Raw genomic sequence first — 27,023 nt, 5'->3', positions numbered from 1 at the left:
TTTTGAAATGGAATAAATAAATAAAAAGAAAAAAAAAAGTGACAATTGAATTTCCCATTCACACCAGCGTACCGAAGCTTTAAAACACGTTTGAAAGCTGTTTAGTTAAACACCGTTTAAATTGTTTTCTTAATAGAAGTTTCTATTAAACTTATGTTCTTCGACTTCAAATTTAACACAACGAGAACACAAATTAGAACTCTATTAAAATTCAGTTCCTCAGTTTTCTGATGCCTATTCCCATTTTGTTTAACCTGGTTTAATGGGTCTAAGCACCATGCCATAAGGAATTTTTGCCCCCAAAACACTCTTTCCTTTGGTTTCTTTTTCTTTTTCAAGGACGAGCGCCCAATAAGTGAGACTGGGTTTGAAAAAGCTGGGTCACCATAGCAACTCCTGAACGCGAACACTGTCGGCCATATTGAAATTCCAATGAGAAGGATCGAATGTTTATGATCGTACTAAAACGGATATAATTCTAATAAGAAATAATACATAAGTTGTAATGAGCTAATAATTTCATCAATGAAAGCGTGTCTACGATCACGAGATGGAAGCTGTGTTCATCAGCTTCGACAGCCTCTGACTACTGTTGGTTGTGAAGGCAGTGATGTTGTCATTCAGGTAACTAACGTCAAGAAATTTATCATTTATGCTGATCTTCCTTCTTACGAGCTTTTCTAGAGTTTAAGGGAATTAAGATTTAAGAAGAAATTAGAATACGTTCGTTCCGTCCATTCAATGTGTCCGAGCGTCTTCTGATTTGTAGAGATTGAGTTAATTAGAAGTTTGTATAAAACTTGAAAACCTAAATTTGATTATAGCGTTAATGTGGTAATTTGTACGATATCAGATAATTCTTGACTTTGCTCTGCTGTGATAATTTTATACCGGTGTGATAACTTTTGGTTTGAAAGGCTTTTTTCCTCGGCCTATAATTTCCACATTGTCTGGTCATGAGATTTATTCTTTTGTTGTGAACGTTAGAGAATCCGCGTTACCCAGACACAATTACTAATTTTTTTGGGTAAACACATTAATTAACAGTACAGTAGATCTCTCAACTTGCTCATACAGAAGATAAGATTATTCTTTCTCAGTGTTTATGACAGAGATATATCGTTCCTTTTTATAAAGCACGTTACTCAAGTTCTAGCAGTAGATACTACATTAGATACCATCTTTTCACTTAGATTAATTAATAATAAGCAGTGTGTACAGTTGTACGTTCTCAAGGTTACGTTTTTAATTTAACGATGGACGAGGAAAGGTATTCAGAGATGTTCTTGTTGTGTTAAATTTAAACTTGGCTAATGTAGGGCAGAAGTGAAACATACATGTACATACATTTTTCACTTTCCATAATGTAGTTGGACAAAATACTGAGGTGTATCATAACCCTGTATGTAATGCTCCCAACACCCGTAGGGATCTTAAATGGTAAAAAAAAATTGTCATACAGAGAGACTGATATCTTTTCTGCAAACCAGAGAGTTAATCTTAGCCTTGCAAAATAAATTGAGGCTCAGAGAAGGTGTCAAAGAAAAGTTTGAGACGATGATGCTTTTTTGAAGGTCCATTTGCTCACCCCTAATATCAGATTCTTAAGTTTATATTCTCATAAGGAATCCTTTCCTTGATTGGTTTCAATCCCAGTAGGTTGATATAGACACCTTGTTGATGAAACACTGTGTTACCTATGGTGTCTGTAGTAACAGGGCTTGCCTGAATATTGTAAAAATTTGGCTGTTTAGTTTATTTGGGTTATAACTGTCATGAATTAAACTTATTATTTTGAGGTGTAATAATTTGATTTTTTTTGTTGTTGCTATATTTGCAGTGCTCAAATGTGGAGCGTCAGCACGCTGTTATTGAATATAATGAGTCAGAAGGTTGTTTTGTAGTACAAGATCTCAACTCAGCCCATGGAACTTATGTCAATGAGTGTCGTGTGCAAAATGCAGCTGTAAGACTTGCTTCTGGGGATGTTATCCGATTTGGATATGGTATCCTTTAAATTTGTTAGCTTGAAAATAAAGTGTTATATTATTAAAAGTTGAAGGTGCTGTACCTTGGTAACTCTTGCCGAATACAAATTACCAGTATGCACTGGATACGATTTTACTATTTTCAGCTTAGAATCAATTACCATTAAAATTCTGTGGTCTGGATCAGTTTTTATGTTCCATTTCCATTGGCACATAGACACCAAATTTTAGTATATTTACATGTGTTATTTATATTTGGTACGTAAAATGTCAGTGTTTCTCCAGGGGTTCCTACCCCATGATGAAGAGTGACATCAGTACATGTAGGCCCACAAATAGTTAACTGATGACTATCTTCTAAATTTATATTTTTACCCATTTTACCTAATTGTCATACATGCATTGTAGTTGTATTTCTTAACGTGTATGTAATAAAACAGGAAATACAGGTTTTGAATTTCTTGTTGACTCCTCATCTCCAATGCATTACCCATCACTGTCACTTTCAAAGCCATGGGAGTCATACAGGCTGCGTGTGTTACCCTCACAGGCTGGGAGTGTAACCTCCCTCCCTTACATCACCACTGCCGCTCCCACATGCAGTGAAGGCATACCACTGTATCCAAGCTCTCAAGCAGTCACTCTACCTGCAGGCACTGGGGGCTCAGTAACGGAGTTAAGAGGAACTCCTGATCCCAAGGTAATAACTGCCTACTGTATATGTCTTACTGTAACAACTAGCAATTCATTCTAGATATGGCAGTTTAACTGTTTCCAATAGAAGTAGAACATGTACCTTTGAAATTGAAGTATAACACATCATAATAGTTTTATTATAATTTTTGTTATTTGAGGTCCTATTATTAATTTATTAGTTCCTGCAGTCTTTTGCATCACTGAGATGAAAAAGGATAAATGAGTTCATCAAGCGTCCTGGGACTTTTTCAGGGGGCAAAAGGGCTTATCAAAGATTTGGGGGGGGGGGACTTATTTGAAAATACATAAATCAGCTGGAACACGATTTTATTGATTGCATGTTAATTATTATTTATTTGGTAGACTAATGTTATGCCCCACCCACCACTGAGGTCACGTCCAACAAGTGCTGGTGCCACAAAGGCACGTCCCAGTTCTGCTGGTAGAGAGAGGACAGCTGTTCCCCCTGTTACCAGAGGTAAGGATCAATAACCAGTGAAAAAAATACCCAATATCACCTAGACCTTATATACCCCCAGGGGGTACTCTGTCACGTCCACAAGTGCTGGTGCCCGCCCCGTTCTGCTGGGGGGGCGCGTCCCCCGTTCCAGAGCTGGATCAACCAGTGAATCCCAATATCACCTAGACCTTATACCCCCAGGGGGTACTCTGTATATTTTTGGGTGGAGGTGTGCTGCTGGAACTCTGAAACCCTTACCTTTTCCAAATCACGTTCAGCTGCATTTTACAACCCTGTACTAGACTAGACACCAAAAATCCCTAACCTATTCTGGACTTACTTTTTTTACATCTGTATCACTATTATAAGCAAAGGTTTAGATATACATAGGCAAGTAAAAATAAATGATAATGGCAAACAACGATAATGGAGTCATGACGACTCCGAAATGTCATTCATTATTATTGTTTATTTTTACTTGCCTAAGTATGTATCACTATTAGTGTTTTTAATGGCCAACCATCTGTCAACAATGTTGCTGCAATGATTTTGTTTACGTTGAGGAAATCCTTATTCTCTTTGGAGTTTCTATTCCTATTCTGGACTTAATGTATTCATACCGCTGATCAGTTTCCTAGCAAATGATACCCCATTCTACTCTGATAACTCTAATTTCTATACCCTCTCCCAGACTAAACTGCTTAAAAACTATTCCTTTTACAGTGGCACATACCCATATAGCTTATATATGAGAGTACCCCCCCCCCCCTCGGTATATCCCTCCCTGGATGGTAAAAAAAAAAAAAAAAATTAATTAAAGAAAGATAAAAAATAAAAAAAAAAAAAAAAAAACCAGCCCCCCCCTAAAAAAAAAAATAAAAAAAAAAAAAAAATATTATAAAAAAAAAAAAAAAAAAAAAAAAATAAAAAAAAAATAGATAAAAATAAAAAAAATAATTTGGTAAGCTATATTGGGGTGTAGTGTAGATGATAACCAGATAAATAACCATAATTGCAGGTCGGAAGTTCAAAAACAACAACAACAAAAAACTGACAATTCCAGTAAACCATATTTACATGTGTTTGCCTGTCAGGTGGATGGGTCAATGGTACAATGCAAACAGGAGAACAGACTGCACAAGAACTTGTAAGTTAGTTGGCAGATGAAGTGTTACTGTAATATCTAGGCGAATCATGTAAAAACAGGGAGGAAGCACGACTTGCTGAAACACTGAAAATTATCCTTGACTAAAATTAGTGGACACTGTACAGTGTATGTGATAAGAATACAAGAACGAAGTGCATATTTCTACATGAAGGTGGTTTCAGGGGCTTACATTTAGATAGATAGATAGATAGATAGATAGATAGATAGATAGATAGACCGAAAGTATAACAAAAATACAATATAAAAATGCAGTACTATAGATAATAAATTAACAAAATTTTGTTAAATTTTGCCAATTCATGTTGATCATGTTCTGTTGGGAGCAACTGTTTTAGCATTACATTGTTTTTTTTTTTTAAATCTATTGGAGAAAACATTCTCAACTGTCACTGATTGATCAACTTTTCAACTGGCACCAAACTGAGTTGATTCGGTTGATGTTTCTCAACAGAACACATTTGTAACAGTTTTTCTCAATAAAACACAAAGCGAAAACCTTGACCAATCCAAAATGGTTGATGCCAATAGAACGTGGCTTAGAAAAGTTTAATTCATGTAAATCATTTCCACCAAAAGCAATTAGGGAAGTGCTGGCACCATGCATAAAGGTCATTTTGAAAACAATTACTCACCACAATTAATTTGATTAATTTCCATCAGGAGGAGCGTCTGTTACGCATGGGTGATGAACTAAGTCGACTGGCCTCATATGAAGCAGAGTGTCACAGAAAAGATGGAGTCATTGCAGCTTTAAGAGATGAGGTTGTTGATCTTAAGGGAGCTCTTCAATCCAGCGGTGGTTTTAGGTATGGTTTGAAGTTAGAAGTCATCTTACACTGTAGTTGAAAATGTCGTGGCTGTCCAGCTCTCAGAAACCCTTACCATACTTGGAACAAAATATATCATGATTTTTCTTATCCTATCCCAAACTCTATTCCCTATTAGACAAAAACGTTTATACTCAAGCCCTTGCTAATGTTACAAATTGTACTTAATAACATAATATGTGTATGTATGAAAATTTTTCTTTCATTAAATGTAATTTTTTTATTTGACTTTTTTTTAACCTCAGGGCTGGAGGTGAGGATTCAGCATTTTCAAACTCGAGTATTATTCTACAGCTTCGTGAGCAAGTGTCACAATTACAAGCCATTCTTCAAGAGAAGGAAGAAAGTGAGAAAACTTCAGCACAGAAGCTCGCTATGTATCAGAATCAACTTCACGCTAAGAACAATGAAGTAGCCACCTTGAAGGACCAGTTACAAGCACAGGTTTGGCTAAGAAACAACTTTATAAAGAGCATCAACTAGCTTTTGTTCTCTGTCAGCGGATGCTTTATAACGCTTTGATGGGGGTGCTTGTCATACCTTTCTAGAATTGAAAACCACTAAGGGTTTTGGTCAATTCAATTCTGTGGTATTGCCCGAAATGTGAGCCAAAACTGAACAGTTAAACGTCTTGATTTTTTTTCCTTAGAGCAATAGGTAAACGTTACCGTAGTTAATAATATTTCATATGAAGAAGACCTTTTTGCACGATATAAAATGTAGCTGCCAAGCAGAAATAAACCAATCAAGAAACAGGATGTTAAAAAGGCGCAAAATGATTCCCGCTACATTTGGAAGTCGCAGATCTCAGACAGATTGATTGAGTTTGATAGCTACTTGTAAGCTCAGTTTGAATGGTAAAACCAAGTGGAGAGCTTCATTAGTAATCAGCCTTTGCGATGTTTTTCGTTATAGCCTAAAGCTACTACTTGGGTAAAAACAGACCCAAATGCCACCACGAACAAAATCGCTTCCTTGCGTACTGAAATAGCCGAGAAAGAGAGAAGAATTGCTCAACTAACCAACGACAATGAAAAACTGAACAAACAGAAGATGCAGTCCACGACATTGCTGAATGGATTACAGAGAGAAAATTCAGCAAAGGATGCGCTCATTCACCAGGCCAAGAATGAAATTGAAAAACTTAAGAAAGAGCTGCGAGGAAAGGATTCGACGATTTCTACAATGTCGACAAAGGTAAGAAGATTCTACACAGTAGAACAACTTTGTTGACGCCAGTAGATCATCATGAAACCGAGAAGTGGAAGCGGTGTGTTTTTCCCAAATTAAAGCATTTCTGCTCGCATTTTAATAATAAACTTATCAAACAAGTTGAATTTTTCGTGTCTCCCGAGTTTTCAGACCCATAGCCTATTTCAGACAACCCTCTGTGACCTTTCACATGCCTGACCCCTTTAGATCTTTTACAGCAGTGCTGACGTAAGCGGTATCTGTTCGCACTTTGTTAAATCGCCTGATTTTTTTTACTTCTCTTTCTCTTTTGCACGTTTGAAGAAGTCCCGGCCAATTATAGTCCCCTTTAATCGTTTATAATGGGCATACCTTGCTTTACAGCAAAGACGAAAACTTAATTACTCGCTTTCAGACCAAAGAAGCTAAAAAAAACATCCCTTTTGGTACGGTTAGAAGAATATCACCTAAAGAAGAAATGTAGCTCATTATTCGCAAAGTCCCCGTTTTAATACTGTTCGGTTGTCGAACGAGAAGGAATAAAACGCGGGAAAACTCAACTCCTTGTTGAAACGGCCGTTTATGAATAGAAGATACTTGTCCCTCTTATGAACGCCCCACTTACTAGAACTCGCCAATAATAAACTGCCTGACTGTGTGGAAAATTGTTGTAAGTCCGCCTGCATGAATGCGCGGGCTTTAAAGAGCACTGGACACGTAATATGGCGTGGGGTAGGTTTCTTGTTTGTGCCCGCTTTCTTTCCACTTGAAAGCATTATTGACACATTTTAATTACTAAGTCAAACAATCGTTTATTTTACTGATTCGTTGTTATTCGGATGTATTAACATTTTGTGCACCAAGTAAGTCAGTAATAACATGTTACCGGAACCGTTGTAGCTCAAATTCTCCTACCTATTGCATTTGCCATTTTATTTTCAGTTGGGACGGCAGAAGGCCGCTAAAGATGCAGAAAAGGAAGCAGAGAAACTGCAGCAAGAGCTTTATGCCACAAAAGGGGTAAGAATCGAGTATAAATGATTATTAGAAGTAACTATTGTGAATGTCGCCTTTCTTTAACAACCACAAAGATACCCTGGCTAACTTTGAAATTGCGTTATACCCAGTGTGTGACTTTGCTCGACTTTGCGCTGTTAGTAATCGGGGCTGGAATACGGCAACTCACTCGCCTTGAAATGTGTATTTCTTTCTTGATTCAACTGACGTAGCCTGTTGTACCCTTTCGTATTCGTTACACCAAAGGAATCTGTTTTTAGGAATTCGTTCCTAGACACCACTACCGTGCACTCACTTCTTAATAACTGCGCTGCTCATTATGTCGCCACAAACGGAAGGCAAAGGTAAGTGTAACTTTTGTCAAAACTCTGCTGGTTTATATTAAATAATTAGAAAGCTTGTTCAGTTGTTGACATACTGTAATGGATTCATCTTTGCTGCCATTGTGTTGTTAATATCCTGATGTTTTGAAAACAGATTGTGACAAATGACCTCAGTAGGAATGTCAATACAGTGAAATAGTTTTGTTTCCCTTAGTTTCTTAGTTACTTCTCAGTCACGATTTGTTCTTAATATGATTAACTTTACTTGATCGAATAATGCTATGAATATCGCTAAATTTCTGTAATATCTCTTCCTTGAATAGTTTCTACTACATATATTAATATTAGCAGAATCCGACTTTTTGCCTGAAAGTGATCTGACAAGTTTTCTGTCGTGTCCATTAATGTCCAAGTTCCCTGTCAAAATTGATTCGTAAACCACTTGAAAAACATGTAAATTGTCTTGTTGTGCATGCAGTTGTGGAAAAATGTATCATGCCCTTAAACAGAAAGCATTTCTGTGAAACTTGTGATTGGAAGTTATACGAACAGAGATATCTGAGATTACGTGCAGGCTATGGAAAGGAGCTAAGAAATGAACATATAAAGGCTAAAGTACGTGATTTAAAAAATTCGGAGTCAATTTCCGCGTTGGCCTTGCTTACACATTCACGGAGGTAATTCTTATTGTTAATGTTTCAGGTTTTCGTTACTTCAATTGCGTTGTTACCTTTCTAATTTAACCTGTGAATTGTTAAAACGGGTTCGGTTCCATCGGTAAATTCATAAGAAGGAAAACCATCAAGAATTCCATCCAAAAATTAAATCCTTTTCAGTGTTGATTACAAGTCTTCGTAGTCGCCATAGCGACAAGCAAACACTTTAATTACTTGAATCAAGATAGAAAGTAAAAATAGCTATTTAAATTGTAGTGGAAATATTAAGGGTTTTTTTAATAGAACTGTTTTTTAACATGTTTAAATTCTACGGCCCACCCCGGTAAAGGTTATGTTGAGACTGGTCACGCGCGTGTTAACACGTGCCAGTAACAGTTGTTGAGTGTGAAATAGCTATTTTACACTTGAGAGTTTTCTTTCTTAGAAACATCAGAGTACAGAAAGGCAATTAAAAGAAAGAATAAAAACTATTGCTGATCTGGAGCACGAGTTAGAGAAAATGAGAGATCATCTTAGTGAAGGACGGCAGGTAGGCTGTATTTGTTGGTTGTTAACAGTAATATTCAAATAAAGGAACATTACATTTCAAGGAAAATTCAATGTAAAATGTCAACAGTTAAGACGAGCTATTGGAATTATTAATAATAACGATCAAGTACTAAGTTCTATGGCAAACCGTCCGGGTAATAAATATCTTCATGTTTATTGAGTTGGTACTAAATTAAAAGACCTTAGTCACGCTCATTTTCATCGCTAGTACATTCTCCACATCAACATACACAAGATGTTCGTTGAGTTTTGTCTAGCTATTTGTTTCATTTACCCTCTCTAAGCCCGTGGCGTTTTACCTGAACTTCTTTTCTTTTTTTTCTTAGAGCGACAAAGCGATTCAACAAGAGTTGGATCACGCTAAAGCACAGTGTCTTGACGCGCAAAGAGCTGAGAAACTGCTGAAGGTTGACTTTCATCAGATGGAGAAAAGAGTAAGTGGAACAACAATGATCACAAGCATGTACCAGGCTCTCAGGGTGTGGGGGAAAGAAAGGAAAAAATAAGGAAGCCCTCGTTCTTTTTTCTTTGCTTGCTCGCTCGCGTTTTCCTCACAATCGGAGACCCCGCCGCAACAGGATAAATGCTCAACAACTACGTTTTCCTCAATCACATCTATTTAAAGTCAAGCATACAGTCGTGAAAATAACAACAACAACACTTTATTTATATTCCCAGTTACAAATGGTATTGCAAAAGTATAGGGAAGATTAAAAAAAAACAAATAATAATAATACGAAATACATCTAAAGATATGTAAAGGTAAGTAATAAAATCAACTAATTGACAATTGTTGCGACTGTCGATTCATTTCTTAGCGTGAAAGCTTCGTGAATGACGTATCCCAATAAAGAAATAATAATAAAGAAATCCTAATAAAGAAATAATAATAAAGAAACCGATCACCAATATTATCTGTTCTGGGATACAATCTCCCAATATAATGTACATCATGACTGGGACTGCAAACCTGGAGTCTTGAAACTCTGCACACTAAACTGTTTCCATTTTGACTTTTGAAAGTACTTATCCAATCCCCCTCCCCCATTTCCAGTTGCTCTCATCATTTGTATAAAGAAGATAAATTTGTAGCTCACTGAAATAGCGCTGAAGCGGGGATAAGGAGGATAAAAATGCTTTGGCCCTCTTGTTAACCAAGAGATGTTTGTAAGTGTGAAGAAAGCGCAAGGCATTCGCTTGTCTAAACTAGTTTTGTCCAGGAATGTAGCATTTTGGAGGGAAAACTAAGAAAGATGTATTTTCTTGGTTAACCAGATGTTATATCACTGTTTCGTAGTTTGATCGCTTCCGCCGGAAGTTAATAGAATACACATTCAGTGGAGGTTCTTCAAGGACAGTGGACCATGAATTGGATGATGACGAACTGCTTGATCACGTGAGACAGATGGCTTATGACAAGGTGTCTCTTGTGGAGGAAATTAAACAGTACGCCAGCTCAGAGAGCGAGGTGAGCGCAACTTACAGATCCGTAATCATTTGATTTTAGAGCTCCTTCTGCGCCTCGATGACTATTCGCTCGTAGAAAACTCGAGCTGGTTGTCTAATTGACAAATCACGTGACACGTTGCGTTGTGTTATGGGGTTTATCGTGAATTGTGTAGAGTTGATTTCGTTAGAAAAAAACTGATTTATTTGTTTTGTTTTCCGTCTTCATGTTATATAGAAAGAAGCTAAAGATAAGGATTTGAAGGATTCAACTGGTGAACTACGGAAACATTTGGACGGAATGGTGGTATGACTACTGATATGATATTCAACATCTAACTCTCCTTAGTATTGGAATGTTTTGTGGAGATTACAGTTAACGAAAAAACTAAAGAAAATCGCCAACTCGGGGACATTGTCTTGCACGTTCGTGGTAGAGGAAGAAATGCCACAGCATTTTGTTTTTTCTTTTGTTTTTTTAAATCGAGGGTCAATGTTTTCTCTTCTCAACAGAGACTCTAAGGAATTTAAGGGAAAATTTTAAAACAACTCCATAACACCCTTGTGCTTATCTGACAAGATTTACATGTACAGTTCCGCGGCGGACGAGAGAAGGAGGAGGATTATAATGTCTTGCTGTGTGATATTGTAGCCGAATGAGATAAAATACCGTAATTTACGTCAAGGAGATAAGTTCTTATGTCGTGTACGTTCATTGCAATAGTCGTCTGACTGTGTGTTGCATCTCTTGTCCATAGAAACGGTTGTGGAAATCCGGTAGAACATGTAGCTCCCTGGAAGAAGAACTGACTTTGGTCGAGGAACTTACAACTCATGATTCTCTGTCTTGGATAAAGGTATAACAGGTTACAAAAGGTTTCACCTAAAACGTCAAGCCTTAGGCACGCAATTAAATATCGGCTTTATTCCATAATACTAATCACTAAACAGTTTCACGTAAGTTTTCGTTAATACAAATGGAATGAAGATAATAATCGAAACAGCAATATACGATCTAAGGCAAAATACTGGATCAGAAAAAGGGCTTTTTTAAAAACAATGGGCTCAGAAGTGGGTCTAGTATGATGTTAGCAGTACGAAAATTCCATTTATGATCTATTTTAAATGCGACTGTCGCATTTTTCTGCAGGATTTTGTTTGTAAGATGCTGTCTAACGAGGCTGCATGGCAACAGAAGGCAGAAGAAGCTCTAAAGAACGCCGCAGATGATTCGGATTCGGGTAAGTACAAGTGTTGTTAGCGAGATAGCAAGTGCTCGGGAAACCCTCGTTACCTATCCGAACAGTTTCATTGGCCATTCAGAAATCATTTAATATCAGCATGCGAAAACTCCGAACATTGATAGATGAGCGAACTTCATATGGTTACGTCGTGCAACTGAACAACCCATTAGTGTCTTTACATCGTTGAGTTTTACAGAGCGTTTTCACATGACGTCACGGCAACTATATTGGTGTCGACAAACAATGAAATTTCTCTCTTTTGGAGATGCATGTTTTTTTTTATTAAGCAAACACTTCCTGTTGTTTATGAACACCAATTAGGCTGGCGTGAAAACCTTCTTTTAGTGTCTGAGTGTTAGAGGAAATGAATAACTAATTCTCGTTTTATTTTTTTGCAGAAACCTCTGTCAGCGTCGAAGATTTGTGTCGTCAGTTAAGAGATCAGAAGGAGGAATGTCGAAAGCTGAAGGGAAAGTAAGTAGTATTTCACAATTTCATTATCTTTGGGCCAAGTTGTACTGCAAAAATACTGTTCTTTTCTCCTTCAATAACTACTGGAATTCTCAATCTATAGAGTTCTTACTTGATGGAACTCGAATTCAGAATTGAGCTATACTTTAGAGCTTTTGTCGAGTATTATTTCATTTTCCTTCCTTGTTTTGTTTTCTATTGACGAAGGACTACCTACACCCGTGTTATTTCGATGGACCCAGGCAAATGTATTCACAGAAAAAAAAAACCATCAAGAAGTAACTATTAACTAGCTACCAAAAATTCCATTTTCTACTCAAACTACTGAAACTAGAACGCATTGAATTGCGACTAAAACGAGTAGCCAAGTAGAATAAGAGAAATGCATCATTAGTCATGACACAAGCTACTCAGAACAAGAAATCCGACTTCGCCCGACAGGTGTCGAACCTATGACCTTGTGTGGAGGGTCGTGGGTTCTACTTCTGCCGGAAGAACTCGGATTTCTTTTTGAGGGTAGCTTGTGTGATATCTTTCTTACTTTGCAATCAGGATTAACGTATACCATCATCCATTTTCACAAAAATAGTCTATTTTGATTATTCAAACTAAGAATGAATCTTTTTTCATTTTTAAATCTCGTTATTGCAGAATTGCAGAAATGGAAGAAACCCATCAAGACGTTCTGTTAAAAGTACGAGAGGACATGAAGAGAGATGAAGAAAAACACATAACCAGAGCAGTGGCTGAAGTGAGATCCGAGGAAGAGGAGAAACAACAGGAAATGATTCAAGAAATGAAACAAAAAGAACGAGAAAGGATACAGGCGGCAGTGGATGCCGAGAGAAGAATTATGGAATCACAACATGGCAGCGTTACACAGTTACAGCAGGTTAGCAGAGTAACTCCCCAGCCAGCCAGCATGTGTAGCAACTCTAGTAAACTTGTCATTCTACTGGTCCTCTGGTTTAGCATTTGCTTTTGTTTTTGGGGCTGGGGGCATTGTTCCTGTTTTTTATTGTTCTCTCCAAGGGAAAGCGAGTAATTCATGTGAAACCTAGCGAGAGCTCTACCCTCCCCTCCCAGCAAGACTGTTCACTGTGGAAAGTCCCTGCGTGTTTATGCTTGATATTCGTAAAGCTGTAGATCTGTTGGTTATTCGGGTGATGGTAGTAGTGATAGTGGCGAAGCCAAGCCAAATGAGTGGCATTCTTCTCACAACGTTGCTGCTATTATTTTGGGACTCCGAGGGAAAAACCGTTAGTTTCATACATGCTACTGCTAATAGTCAGAAAACCCAGTGGGAGGGTTGAGATTATGACTGGCTACAGTACTTAGCGAAGGCGATGAGTTCAGTTACAAAATCCAGCTAGTGGTATGATTTAGACAAGTCTGGATTTTAACTTTAGCGCCCTGACCGCGCCACAGCCTCCCTGTCGTACTCTGGGATGATCGTGAAACTCTCTTTAGATAAACTAAGGTTGGCAACTCTGGCGCAATGTAATCATATCGAATATTTCTTTCCATGTAGGTTCTGAACGATCGACAGAAGGAGTTAGAGAATCATCAAGTTGCCTTAGCAACAGCCAAGTCTCAGTATGAACAAGCCAGAGATGGGTTACAAAGAGCTAAGGAAACAGAGGTGAGTGCTGAATGTTACTGACTCTCTAGCTATATATCGCATACATGATCTTCATCTCCATCTTCTTAGTCGTTAGGAAAGAAAAGAGCCATTGCTAAATTTACTTGCAAGTAGCTGTGGAGGCCGTTGGTTTGATACTGAGCCCAAGCCGAACATAAATTTTTAAAACACTGAGCTTTTTTTTCTTCTCCTTTTTTTGTGAACCCTACATCCCAGTTTAACAGTCCAGAAACAAAAGAAATGCGTTTCTACATTGATAGGTAAAAAATAACTTTTGAGTTAAATTTTCTTTCAGAATCGTTTACGATCCCAGCTCCAGGAACAAACTGCTGCGTACAAAGAACAGCTGGCTCGCATTGAACGTGAGAAGGAAGAACTAAAAAATTACAAAGAAGAAGAGGTTACTTCTTTTAAGGTATGTTACATCATAACAATATATTCTACGATGTTCTAGTAACCAGAGAAGTAGTTATGTGTATGCTTCAGTTTGAAACAAGCTTTTTAGGTCGACCACAAGCAAACTTTGTCTTGAGTGTTCATTAGGCGTAAGATGTGCGACTTTTCCTAGCCCGTATCATCGACGACTTTGTCTATCTTTTTAGTTCTGGTTACTCTATTATACTACCGATTTATGGTGATGTTGTCTATTTTGTAAGAAACATGTTGTTCTTCTAATATTGCACTCATTGAGGGGATGTGGTGTCTGAGAGAGAGACAGCTGGACAGTGAAAAGGGATTGTTGGGACTCTATTTATGAGAAACATCAGATGTAGCACCACAAACTGTTCTCTTTTGTTTCCTGCTGTATTTTGCGCAGGGACACAGGCGAGGCGAGTGCTCTCACCACTGCACCATCCCTGCTTCCCACTCATTCTCCTTACGCTGTTCTCACGTGGCATAAGCATTAGCACAAGCGAAAATTTTTGCTGTATTCGAAAACAAAATTCTTCGTTCTTCTTGTGCTTTTACTTATTCTTATGTCACATGAACACAGCGTCGAAGAAAAAGGTGTTTTCGTTCGCATATGCTTATGCTGGTACTTATGCTTGTGCTTATGCCCAGTGAAAACCAGCCTTCAGTCTACTTTGCAGCTGATTAACATTTCAAACCAAAGTAAAGTAAAGTCTGTGTCCGAGCCATGAGGCTCATACAGCCGGAGCTTATCCCGGTTCTTTAGCATTAAGCGACTAGGAGTTCCCCCTGGATGGGATGCTAGTCCATCGCAGGGTTACCCCCAGCAGTAAATTCGCCGGTACCCATTTATACACCTGGGTGGAGAGAGGCACTGTGAGAGTAAAGTGTCTTGCCCAAGAACACAACGCAGCGCCCCGGCCAGGCCTCGAACCCGGGCCGTCGACTCGGAGTCGAGCGCGCTAACCATTAGGCCACCGCGCCTCATTTCAAACCAAAGGCAAGAGAAACTGGAAAGTAGGGTTAAACCATTAAACAATACATTTAATATTTATACAAGTGAAGATATTTTTTAGATCATGAGAGGTAAACCAAAAATCATTGCGTTTGTAACAAAGTTCAATTTAACCTCCTCTAACAGGAGCAAACTCGACAACACGCTGTTACAATAGTAGCTATGGAAGAAAGACTCTTACGACTGACCAGACAAAATCGACAACTCGAGCAAGAGGCAATGTATTCCAAACAAATCACTGGTAAGTATTTACCGTTACTTTCTGTCAATCATCTGAAAAGTTACCTAGGGAACCATAGAATTAGTTGAAATGTCACACTCCCCGCTACCCCGTGTGTCAAAACATATTAAGTGTACTTTATTGCTCTTTTCTCTCGATAAAATCATAAATTTCTCTTATTTTATTTTTATTTTTTCTGCCGATTTCTGTGTAAGAGTTATCTCGATACTCGTTCTCACGAGCTATTTCTTTTCAGACTATTCGTGTTCAAGACGTCTTAATCCTTGTTTTGATAAGTAAAGAAAGGGAATTCCCGAAGGTGATAAAAATACAAAGAAGCTGTTTAGAATTATTTATAGCTGGGTTATTTTGATCTGTCTGTGTCGTATGCTAAAATAGCACTGCTAAATTAAGCCTCGAATATGTAGTGGCCGCATCTTCTAATGACACACCATTTGTTTTCACTGGAACGTCACAATCTATGCACCTGGCAGCTAACGGTGAGATTTGTTATTAATATGATTGAATTTAGTCACTATCTTTTTTCGAGCAAGTAAGTTTAATTTCTTTATAACACCCTAGAAAGCCAAAATCAGTGAAGTTAATATAGGTTTTCTTTTGTTTTCTGCCGCTTAGCAATTGTTCACTAACACAGTTTACGCACGACTTTTGACTTGTCGTTTGTGATCAAAAATTGAACTCTTTGAAAACGTGCGAACATCGGAGCAGTTTTATTGAATGAAAACAACACGTTTTTGTGCTTAAAAAGTGAGTAAATCGTGCTGTTTTCTTGAAAGATACTAAAACAAAGGACCCTGGTTTATAATGTTATTTACGTTGGTTACCTTGTTCGTCACAACGTGTATGGATAATGTATTGTAATGTTGATAGTACCAATTTTGTAGACGTTCAAAGAATTTATTTCAACCTCCTTTTATTTTATTGAAATGCCTTTGTTTGTCTAGCGTCAGTTTGGCTTGTTATTACTATGACCTGTTTTACAAGTGTGTTTTACTGTAAATGTTGACGACATGTGAAGAATTTCAAGCACTAAGTACCACACCAAAGTTTTTGTGCAGTTTTTCCATTCACTTTGTTCTGGCACTACCCATCTACACGGTCCAGTGAAATGGGAACATGGCTTTCCTCTCTTAGCAAAGTAGTTCATTTACTGAACTGTATCTGTGCCATACCAAAAAGGTTTTTAAGTTAATGAGCAGTTCAGATGCGATTCTTGCTACTGCACAACAGAGGTTTAATGCAAGTGCGAATCTAGGATTTCGTCAATTTATATCTGCAATCTCGTAGTAAACAATTTCAGTTGATAACCCCAGCATTCTAAATACTATTAAACATTTTCTTTTTGTTCTTGTATCAGGCAAGAGTCGGCCATCTTCACCGCGTAAAGAAACTTCTCGACCCTCCTCCCCTAAGAAAGAGCTTGTGGTGTCTTCTAGACCTCAGTCCCCAAGAAAAGATCCAAAACCACAGACGAGGTCAGTCGAGACGGAGACTGTGCCCCAGACAAGCGTGGAAGCCACTTTGCAGTCAGACATCTATAAACTAGAGCAGCTTGTCCTGTTGCTAAGGTAACTAGCACGTCTTTGTGAACGTATAAGAATACTCGTCTGTTGGTCCTTACTACACAAAGATATTATCAATTTCTGACTTTCTGGCTTTACGTGCTGGAACGTGTGCCCACTCAAAACACCTAGTAGAAATGCCATCGCAGTAGTAGTATTTGCTCGAATAAAAACCCTGAATTCGCAGCTTGTCTATCAAACAGAATTGTTCATTTGCATATCTGAAATGTTCACGATTTTTTTCCTTGCTGTTTTGGAACCTTTAAATCGTGCTTTGCGTAGAGGCTCTAAAACAGTAATGGAACTTCGCACATGAATGCTATTTGAAGCAATCTTAGGTAACTGGGGCAAAGTCGGATTTTGAATTTATTTTAAGGTGAGAGGTTAAAAGGCAGTTTCTGCGCCTGGGTTCAACCCATATGTAGGGTGCGGAACGGAAAGTCAAGGGACTGGACTCATTGTAGTCCAATTTCTAAGTAACAACTGAAAGGTTTTGTGATCATTCTCTAGGCGCGAAGCAGCTCAGGCAAAAAAGGAAGCTGAGAGTCAAGGAGACGTAGTACAGGCCTTAAGACGTGATCTCGCTGGAGCCGCAGCGCGCATGTCTGACATGGCGGGCGAGCTGAGTGATAAACAAAAACAAAAACTCGAGCAGTACGAGGAACGAATCAGAGAGCAGGACAGCGAGCTGGACGGGCAGAGAAAACAACTGGTTCAATTGTCTGCATTGGTCGATGAACAGCAAAAAGAGATCAATTCTAGAGAAGACAAACTCACAGAACAACATAAAGTAAGTAGCAGAGTTAAACCCATCAAAAGATTGCACACCTACCTCTGCCCTCCCCCCTTCGTTTGCGCTGGTGTTCCCGGACATCAATCACAAAGAAGATTGTCAAATTTCGGAAAAGCTTTTGTTGGAACTAAAATGTCACTTCTGAAGAACCTGCAGGTTGTAAAAGTTATCATTTCTATTTTGGAAATGTAGGCCATCGCGATGGTTGTTATCTTTGTTTTAACAGCCCCTGAAAGTTTGTATCGGATTAATCGGGCTAAATCCTCGTAATGTTCTCGGATCCTTCTCGGAAACGCGCCGTCAGTTACCTCGGAACCGCATGATGTATTTGTATTGCTCGGTGTAGTTTTATTCTTACAGCTTGTTGTTGTTGTTGTATTCATAGGTATTATTAAAACAAAAGCGGGACACTGCCAAGAAAGGAACTGAGCTAGTCGAGTACAAAGAACAACTGGCGACACAGATTGAAGAGCAAGAGGAGAAATTAAAAATGATCGAGAGAGACGTAAGAACAATGCATTCCTTACTGTTTGATTCATTACTTTATTACATGTATATTTTTATATATTTTTTATATTTTTAACGGGTGTCATAGCTCTTGGGTTAGACCTACTGGCTTTTTTGCTTCTCGCAGATTGTCGCTCGTAATTTATACAAAATGTAGACAGTCAAATTATTTCTCCGTTCAGTGTCTGGCGTATAATACGCCAGACACTGACCTTTCTGCCCAGGGGGGTACTCCGGGATCAAAGTGACGGGGATGATCGAATGGAGGCAAAACTCAGGACCCAAAAAACCCTAAGTCTCCCGACATTACCCAAAAAAATCCCTGGACCAAAAAAAAAACCCCAAAAATCCCTAGTCAAATACCCCTTTATTGCCAAGGCCGCGCAAGGCACTTTAGTTTGATTTTAATACCCAAAAAAATCCCCTATTTAAATCAAGTCACCCAAAAAAATACCTGCCAAATTCTCCTACCCAAAAAATCCCGAATCGAAAATTCGACCCAAAAAAATCTCGCACATCCCCTCACTTGATCCCGGAGTACCCCCCCTGGGCCTTTCTGCTGAGTCTGTCAAGGTCACTACTACACCTTGTGTTATTAGAATTATCAAATGACGCCGTTATAGACGTTTCATTACTTTTGTTTATATAAGTGATGTTGTTGGAAATAAGCTTTTTATGTTCCGTAATAGTCTAGTAGTCTATATTTTCATAATATTCTTCCGGTTTCTTTCATCTTGTCGAGCAATTTGATACATTAGATACCACACTACACGCAGACATTCATTTGGCTCGTCACGCACTCCTCGCTAACATGGGGAGGAATGAGTGCGTGACGCATCCTAAAAGGCGTCTGTGGGGTCTGCGGGAGAGGCTAGCTGGTGATGACTCGAAAAAAAGTGGCAAAAACTGATTTCTTATTGGCTTTAAATTTTGGAAAGCTCTCTGTCGGTTTTACGCTCATCTCACAACATTCTTATATTTTCACTAACAAATTCAAAATCACTTAGGCTTGGCAACGACGTCTGACAGACAAGCCTACAGAGATCCGTGTAATGTCTTGATCGGTTTTTGTTCGGTTTATATGTTTCTTGCGGGTAACTGTAATAGCGGCGGAAAAACTTGGATCTTTGTAGTTCTTCATCGTCAGAATAGTACTTTTCTGTATGAATTTCAAACAGTTCTCTTGCGTAGAAAGCACCCGGCGGGAGACGTCGGTTTCCTTGAGTTAGATTATTTTATTAAGATGGTTTCCGCCGAACATTCGAGCAATACAAGCAAAAATAAAGTTTCCAAAGAGATCTCATAGCATGGTAACAGTTTGAGCACAGCTAACAAAAACCTACCAAAACTTTAGCTCTCAAGCTGACCTTGCCAGAGAAAAATGGATTTGAAATTATCTACATTTCAGTAAAAACGGAGGTTTCGCGTCAGTTTAAAACAAAATGGCGTGCGTTTTAAAATTTTTAACGAGGTTTGACATTAATTTTCTCGAGAACGCTTTAGAGTTTTGTCAAAAAGACAAATGAATTTCAGTGAGCTATTTTAAATAGTATATAAAATGTTACCGAGCTATAAGTAGATTTTTGGTACTTAATTTTTGCACTCATTGCTCGAACTTTCAGGGTAATCCATCTTAACAGTTGCAATAAAATCGGTATTTTCTTGTGCCCCCTATAATCGCTAACTTCCGGCCAGAGATAGAAGCTGAAAACATTCAGTATACCTGGAAGTCTAGAGTGTCTAGTTTAACTCGCGATTTCTATGGATTGTCGTAGAATCTCAAGACAAATGAGTTACATGCCCAAGGACTGCGGTGTCGAGGAGAGAGACATGACCTGGTTATAGCAAGGCAAAAGGAAGCTTTAGCGGACTTTAGAGATCGAACAAAAACACTGGAACAGCTCAAACCACCTCGTAAGTTGACATTTAACGCTAACCCTGGCCGAGGATGAGGTAATCAAGGGAGAACTAATCTTATTTACAGTGAATCTGAGCATAGAACGAACGTCGGATGTTAGTATATACAAGACTTGCTCTGCACGTGTTTTGTTTTTGTTTCAGTGTTTGTAAATGTTTAAAATTAGGTTCAGTTTAGGTCGCAAATGGAAGTCATGATCGTGAACAAATAACCAAAATCAGAATTAAAATGGTGACATTGGTCACGGTGATCATTCTGCCCGGTAATGGAGTTCTGTCTTTAAACAGCGAGCTAGAAACATCCCCTTTCTTTGTAAAACTTAGATTAGAAAGATTTGACAGTGTTTTTGTTTCACTCAAGTTCCCAACCATGAACAAGCATTACAGCAGATCGTGGCTCTAAAGAAAGAAGTCAGTGAACTGAGAGCGAAATTAGCTTCACAAGAGGAAGACTACCATAAAAGCGAGAGTGAAATGCATGCTGAGGTACGAAATAAGCATTACTTTAGACAAACCCGTGAAGTTTATTTCTGCGCGATAGCACAAGGCAGACGGCGCACTCACTGTGTACTATGTACTCCACTGCTCCTGTTCAGCGAAGTATTAACCCAAACTTACCAAGTGTTTTAAAAAGTTCCGGTGTGGGTGGGTAATCTATTGTGTTTTTACATGGGATGTTCCGCTGGACTAAGGAATCCCTATCCCTTTAAAGACCCTCAAACACTTTTTTCTACTTACTGTGGAAAAATGGAAACAGATCCCAGTACATTTCAACCAAGAGGGCGAAACCGTGGCCCCATCACATTTCAAATTCATGTTATAATTCACCGGCATAAAGTCGTATATTTATTTTGTTAGTATCCTTCCCCCTCTCTCCCTTGAGAGTCTTTTGTCCCATCTCAGTCACTCTAAAATAGAAACTACAATAAGTCTAATCGATTTGGTGTGTGACGGCGAAAAGTATGTTGGAAAGTAGGTTTAACGAAAACGGTTGACTTCCATTCTTTAAACATTCGAATCCACAAAGTATTCCCCGTCGAAAACCATCCCCTTAAAATCACAGTTGAATAGTTTGTAGAATGGCTTTCTCTTTACCCCCAAACAGCTGAGAGTTCGCCGTGAGCAGGCTTCTGCCAACTTGGCCGAGACAGAAGGAGAGAAAAGCGCTCATCACCAAACCAAAGAAGCACTGGACTTGAGCGAAAAAACGGTCAGTTGACTCACTACACTAAGGCTGACATGCGCTTCTTGCAAGCTGTCACTTCCTACTTTGTCGAAGAAAGAGCATATCGAATGAGATTGTGATTTATCCTGTTACCTTGTATTATTCTCTTATTCCCCTCCCTCTTGTTAAGCCTGCCACGAAGGCTGCTGTAAAATATCACTTTCAGACTTGAGAGGGTCGTTGTTTAAGTATCAGGCGATATTCCGAACGATTTTTGCAGGATAATTGTTAACTACTCGCGGACGTTTAATTCATTTCCCCCAAAACTTAACTCATTTTTAGTGCGGAATGCACTATTGTGATGGTTTGTTGGGGCTGTCGTCCGCTAACCCGCTAGTGCGCTAACGTGTAAACTTTAATAGTCAATTAATTAATTAATATCAATTAATTAATTATTCCTGTGGAGGGGGTTGGGGTAGGAGCACCTGACCTTCCCCCCTAAGTAAAACGTGGAGCACATCTACGTTTCTTTTATATGAGGATCTCAAAGGTATATATTTGTTTCAGTAAAACCTTTGCTCTCCTTGTGGTACTACTCAACATAATTTACACCAAACGCATGCGCAGATTAGTCTACGTTGTTTTCTGGAACTATCATGAACATCGCTTGTATTGCGTGTTTGCGGTAGGCTTCCTGCAGACTTCTTGGCGCCAAGTAAAAACCGCAAATTAATTAAATTAGATTTTGAGACTTTCACAGCGCTTTCGTAATTAGGTATGCAAAAACTTGCACCGAGATTTTCGGCGTGAACACCTGATAACCAGGAAACAAATGTCCTAGCTGTACTGCGTTTTAAAAAACCTGTCGAAAAATATGTTTTTTGATTAGATTTGTTTCTTTAGTTTTTGAGAATCGTCTTTCGTGCAGTCTAATTCGTAACTTATTTAAATTAAACAAATGTCATCGATGCTGCCGTAAAACAAACAAAAAACAAAAGTTTCATGTTATCGCATTTTCAAGGAAGACAAAAGGATTTTGTTACAAACGAACAAAAGTGTCGTGTTACGTTTGCAAAGATTAGCGTAAGGAACACCTGGGAAAGAATACAAGTAGCCTGTGAACAGTCTTTCCGAAAGTAAAATAAAGCAAATAAACACGAACATATATAAAACATCATACTTTCAATTGTTCCACATTGCATTCTGCACTTACCAAATCATCGAGATTTTTCTTAAAACATCGCGCATATTACAACGAATAGGAGTACAAATATGCTTCGAAAACCGGTTTCACGGTTATCTGTGCAGTAAAACCAGTTTTGCTGCCCTGCGCGGGCTCCATTTGTCACACTTTCTCTATAAAGTTTTTAAAGTTTTCTAAACTGGAGTGGATAAACGTTTACTTTGGATAATAAAACTCTTATTAGATGTTTTGGCATGTAGTATCGCTATTATCCAATTCCGCCTCGTAGATAACCTGCGATCAGGCGTTCTTTTTTCTTAGGGAGGGTATGATTTCAGGTTACCTCGTAGAGTACAAACAACGCGCGAAACGAGTACAGATATCGCACGATATCCTCCTCAGTTGTACTCCACAAGACTGGTTTAACGGGTTCCGTGAGGTCCTCTTATTCATCTTGACCGTGCGAAAGATTCAAAACGGTGGAAAGTCAGCATTTTGGCATAAGAAAACGTTGGATGATAAATCTCTTATTAGACATTTTGGTATCGCTGTACTAATGTTTTGTATTTCCACTCGCCCTTCGGGCAGGCCAAAATACTGCAAGTCTCGTAAACATAAACGAAACTACACTCCAAAAAATCTAACAAGATATATTTACTATCTCTTGTTCTGAAGTGGTATTATCTGTTATAGTATCTCAAGTTGGCTCGCACACTCGGAGCATTGCTGGAAATAGACCCGGTACCAGGCTGCCGCTCGATGGGGCATCTACCTGTGGAGGAGCGGGAAAGACTGGAACTAGACAGGACGAAGGTACTTGCAGCACGGCATTTTAATATTTTTTAACCCTTGCTACTATATCGTCCTAGTCTAACTCCTGTTAAGCGTCCACCCTTTGGGAAATTGTAAGTGGCTGCTTAATAGTGGTTCCTCAGAAATTAACATAACGTGTGGTAGAAACATCACTTTATTGCCCGGAAATAAATAAAACCATAACTTAGCTTAGTGACAACGAAATTACGTCAAGACGATGATAAGAGTGTGTTTGAGTGTTTGTATCAGTCGTCGCTTCTAATTCGGACTCTTATCTGGCATTTGGTGAAAACAAGTCAAACTGTGTGTATTAAATTCTTGATGGTCGCTTAACAGAGGTAAAAAACAATAGACGAATCCTCATCGGGACGGGCGAAAGGTGGCCGAGGCTGCTTAATAGAGGTGGCCGCTAAATAAGGGTTTTATTTACAGTATTATACTGGCAATATTTTCAGGACTTTGTTAACTGGCTTCAAATAGATACATGTATAGAGGGTGGTCGCCGCTTAATACGGGTTCGACTGTATATCTCTATCACTGTGTTTTTCTTATTAACAGGAAAAGTAAGATATAGGAAGCGTTATTTTACTTCTTTTCTCCTAGGCTGTGGAACTGATGGTTTCTAAAGTTCAACAGATGTACGAGCGAATGGAGAGGAAAGTTCAACTACTTGGTTCATACGAAGATGACTTAGTGCATCTCAGGTTAGAAAATTCACTCATTTTAATAGCAAGTTCTGATTGAAAAAGAAAACGCTACAGGGGGCCTACAGCGTACTTCACTTTTTTAACTGCACGCTGAAAAATGGCAAGTTAATTATACAAAAGTGTAATTGCAAAGCTGTCACATCGCTAGTACTCAAGTGTTGATGGAACATTCTTTCCTTTTGATTTCAGAAATAGCGAGACCGTGGCAGGACAGAAAACGGCAGAAGCGACTGGTCTTAAGGTTTGACTTGTTACTTTGTCATGTATCACAATATCACTCAATTCTTCCGCCATTTGAAAAACTAAAAAATGGCGCACGTTTCGAATACAACCCTTTGGCATTACTGTTATGATTTTGTACTGGAGCCGTGAAACAATGCCCTTGTTCGTTACTGATCCAATAAGGGTGTTGTAGAGAAAATTGCTCATTCTGTTGTTTTTGTGGAACAGATGGATGTTAGAAATCGCCAAGAAGAGATTTCTTACCTGAGAGCATCAATGACCAGATTACGAGACGATTTGGATCAACAACGGAGGCTGAATGTTTGTTTAAAGGAAAGAAAGGTGAGGTTTTGAAAACTTGTAGGTGCCTGTTATAAACGTCTAGCTAAGCTGTGTGCAAGGGTTGACTAACCCGAACCGAGAAGATTACAAAACTGATGTTGTGACAGTTGGAGTCACCAATGATGTCGGATATTACCATCCGTGTCACACTGCAAGTAAATCCCCAGCTGAAGCGAGTTCAGGTGAAGTGAGTCATTTGACCTCACCGAATTTTCAGTGGCAAAAATCCGAACTTTTAATTTTGCAATCAATTTTGCTTCATAAGGCATTGAGGTGAGATATGCTTTAACGTTTGATAAGGTTTTGAAATCTTTGTGTCAAAATTCTCCATTTCCCGGTCTGTCAAAAACTAAATTGGGCTGGCAGACCGACATGTCGAAATTAGTTTGAACGTGGCAACGGAACTGCATTCACTGTAATCCAATGTGTGTTATACTTTGAACAGAAATTCGCCATGGACATGGATGAACGGGATACAAAAAGACCAACGCACAGTTGTTACATGGACGAGCATACCAGATACAAGGTAACAGAATTACTGTTTGAGGATTTTGTGCAATCCAGAATAAATCAATGAGAGGTTGATTACAAACAAACCACGAGAAAGTGATATGTCTCTTGTGCTTTAGAGTTGAATTGAACCGAAAGCTGATTTAAGACGATCTGTGAAACGCACACTGATTTCGTCGCAAGTTCTTCACGTTTAAATTATTTTCCTTTTTGAACTTACGTTTCATTTTCCTTCTCTCTGATAGGAAGAACTAAAAAAGAAAAAGGCAGCAGAGAAACTCAAACGGAAAAACTATGAAATAGAATCACTAAAAAAGGTATTCTTAAAAAGTTTATTACTTGCTTGGTTGTTTAAGTAAATACGTTTGTAGCCTTTCTGTGTATATGTAAGTAGTATTTTATTTGATCGGTGTTAATGAAGTTCATTAAAAAAAAATACTTGCTTGCTGTGGTTTTCTTTTCTACGAAAAACCAACAATCTTTGTTTCGTCGCTTTTCATTCAACAAATCTGTTACAATTCATAACAGGAATTGATGTCCGCTGACCGGGAACTAAACGAGACCGCTGTCAAGTTGCAACTTCTTGAGTCCAGTCGAGTAAGTAAAGAACTGTTGTGTATTCCTTAAGGTTAGCAGTTATATTTTCTTCGGAGAAAAGTAACTTGATGTCGTCATTAGCGTATGCTTCTGTCCTTTTTTTGCTTTTTACTTTTGTCAATCCGCTATTGAATGTAAAGCTTTGATCCTCTATCTGTAACTTGTTCATGCAACTTGTCTTTCAACGTCATAAGCAATCGAATTTAGCTGCAGGGGCTAGGGGGAGGGTGCAGGGGGTGCGTACTACCCCCCCCCCCCCCCCCCACCACAACTACAACTGGCATTCTACAAAAAAATCAGTTGGTCCGCCCCTGTTGCTTTTCTTGAAAGTGTTTCGTGTAAGATGAGACAGACCACGCAACTGTGACACAACTATTAAAACATGCGAATGTCTAATGTACGTTTCGGTGTTGTAGGGTATTTTTCACTAGACAGTTAGTTGTTGTGCATGCAGTGTGTGTGACAGTGTGCCAACCTGTTTTACCTTTTGTTTGTCTTCTATTTTAGAATTTAACAAGCGCTCGAAGTGCTCACAGTGAGGACAGTGCTCTGTTGGATTATGATGAATAGCATTCACGTGCACCTGTGAATCCTACAGCAACTCTACTTCACCATACGTGATGCTATTCTCCTAAGCGCTAATTACGCTCATCGTGGTCTGACCAAATCCCTTCTACTCTCAAAATAATTGATTAATTTAGACGGTCTTCCAGCTGGCAAGACGTGCTGGTTGTATCCCGAGAGAACAGTTTATAATAGGTATAGCGACGAAAAATGGGAACGCCGGATAACTTCAATTGATGAGCTACTGTGTGACAAAAAGAAAACTGCTAACACAGGACAAAATGGAACCACTTAGTAAAATTAGAGATGCACTCTCGTCAAGTGATTAGTGAGTGTGTATGCAAGACGCGGCTTCTGTTCATAGCAATCTTCTCCTGACATAATGAGCTACTCACCCAGTATGCAGGCTTAATGTTGGCAAGCCAAATCCCCTTACTTACGCCATGTAAATATTTCGTTTAAGCTTTTGTGAAGTGGCACGACATTTGTTGTAAATAAGACATTAATGTACCTATTAATAAATTATCAGATGTTCAAGTTTAATTTGATATTTCTTATCGTTTTTTCTTTTTTTCTTTCCCGGAATTTTACACTTGTTAGACTTCAGAAAAGCTTTTGATACAGATGAATGGGGCTTTATACAAAACACTCAAGACCTATTTAATTTTGGAAGCACTTTTAAACAACGGGTGAAGACATTTTATAATAACACTGAGAGCTCTGTTATGTACAACGGATATACAACAAATTATTTCAAACTTTATCAAGAGGTGTT

The 27,023-nt window shown here is 38.6% G+C and overlaps 1 protein-coding gene across 1 annotated transcript; it reads left to right on the top strand.

The window, feature by feature from the left end:
- Positions 1 to 419: 419 nt before the first annotated feature.
- LOC144657115 (forkhead-associated domain-containing protein 1-like) lies at positions 420 to 26,791 on the top strand. The gene is made up of 34 exons (XM_078517411.1): positions 420 to 624; positions 1,841 to 2,006; positions 2,429 to 2,688; positions 3,048 to 3,162; positions 4,239 to 4,291; positions 4,973 to 5,118; positions 5,385 to 5,583; positions 6,055 to 6,336; positions 7,273 to 7,350; positions 8,772 to 8,876; positions 9,223 to 9,330; positions 10,194 to 10,364; positions 10,581 to 10,649; positions 11,101 to 11,199; positions 11,493 to 11,583; positions 11,985 to 12,060; positions 12,709 to 12,949; positions 13,589 to 13,699; positions 13,995 to 14,114; positions 15,252 to 15,366; positions 16,724 to 16,934; positions 17,439 to 17,718; positions 18,107 to 18,226; positions 20,004 to 20,142; positions 20,507 to 20,631; positions 21,251 to 21,355; positions 23,187 to 23,306; positions 23,910 to 24,010; positions 24,203 to 24,254; positions 24,464 to 24,577; positions 25,023 to 25,103; positions 25,333 to 25,404; positions 25,616 to 25,684; positions 26,192 to 26,791. The coding sequence occupies exons 1-34, from the start codon at positions 526 to 528 to the stop codon at positions 26,252 to 26,254; spliced, it is 4,356 nt and encodes a 1,451-aa protein (XP_078373537.1). The 5' UTR covers positions 420 to 525; the 3' UTR covers positions 26,255 to 26,791.
- Positions 26,792 to 27,023: the final 232 nt, after the last annotated feature.

Source organism: Oculina patagonica, chromosome 6 (assembly GCF_052425735.1).
Source record: "Oculina patagonica isolate OP01 chromosome 6, crgOcupat, whole genome shotgun sequence".
Taxonomy (NCBI): Eukaryota; Metazoa; Cnidaria; class Anthozoa; order Scleractinia; family Oculinidae; genus Oculina; species Oculina patagonica.
This window is presented reverse-complemented; position numbering and strand designations above follow the sequence as displayed.

Bases quoted from the DNA above. Each gene is read 5' to 3' on its own strand.
- LOC144657115 (XM_078517411.1), top strand. From the start codon at position 526: ATGAAAGCGTGTCTACGATCACGAGATGGAAGCTGTGTTCATCAGCTT. The intron at 10,365-10,580 runs GTGAGCGCAACT...CATGTTATATAG, and splicing joins ACGCCAGCTCAGAGAGCGAG to AAAGAAGCTAAAGATAAGGA. The intron at 10,650-11,100 runs GTATGACTACTG...TCTTGTCCATAG, and splicing joins AACATTTGGACGGAATGGTG to AAACGGTTGTGGAAATCCGG.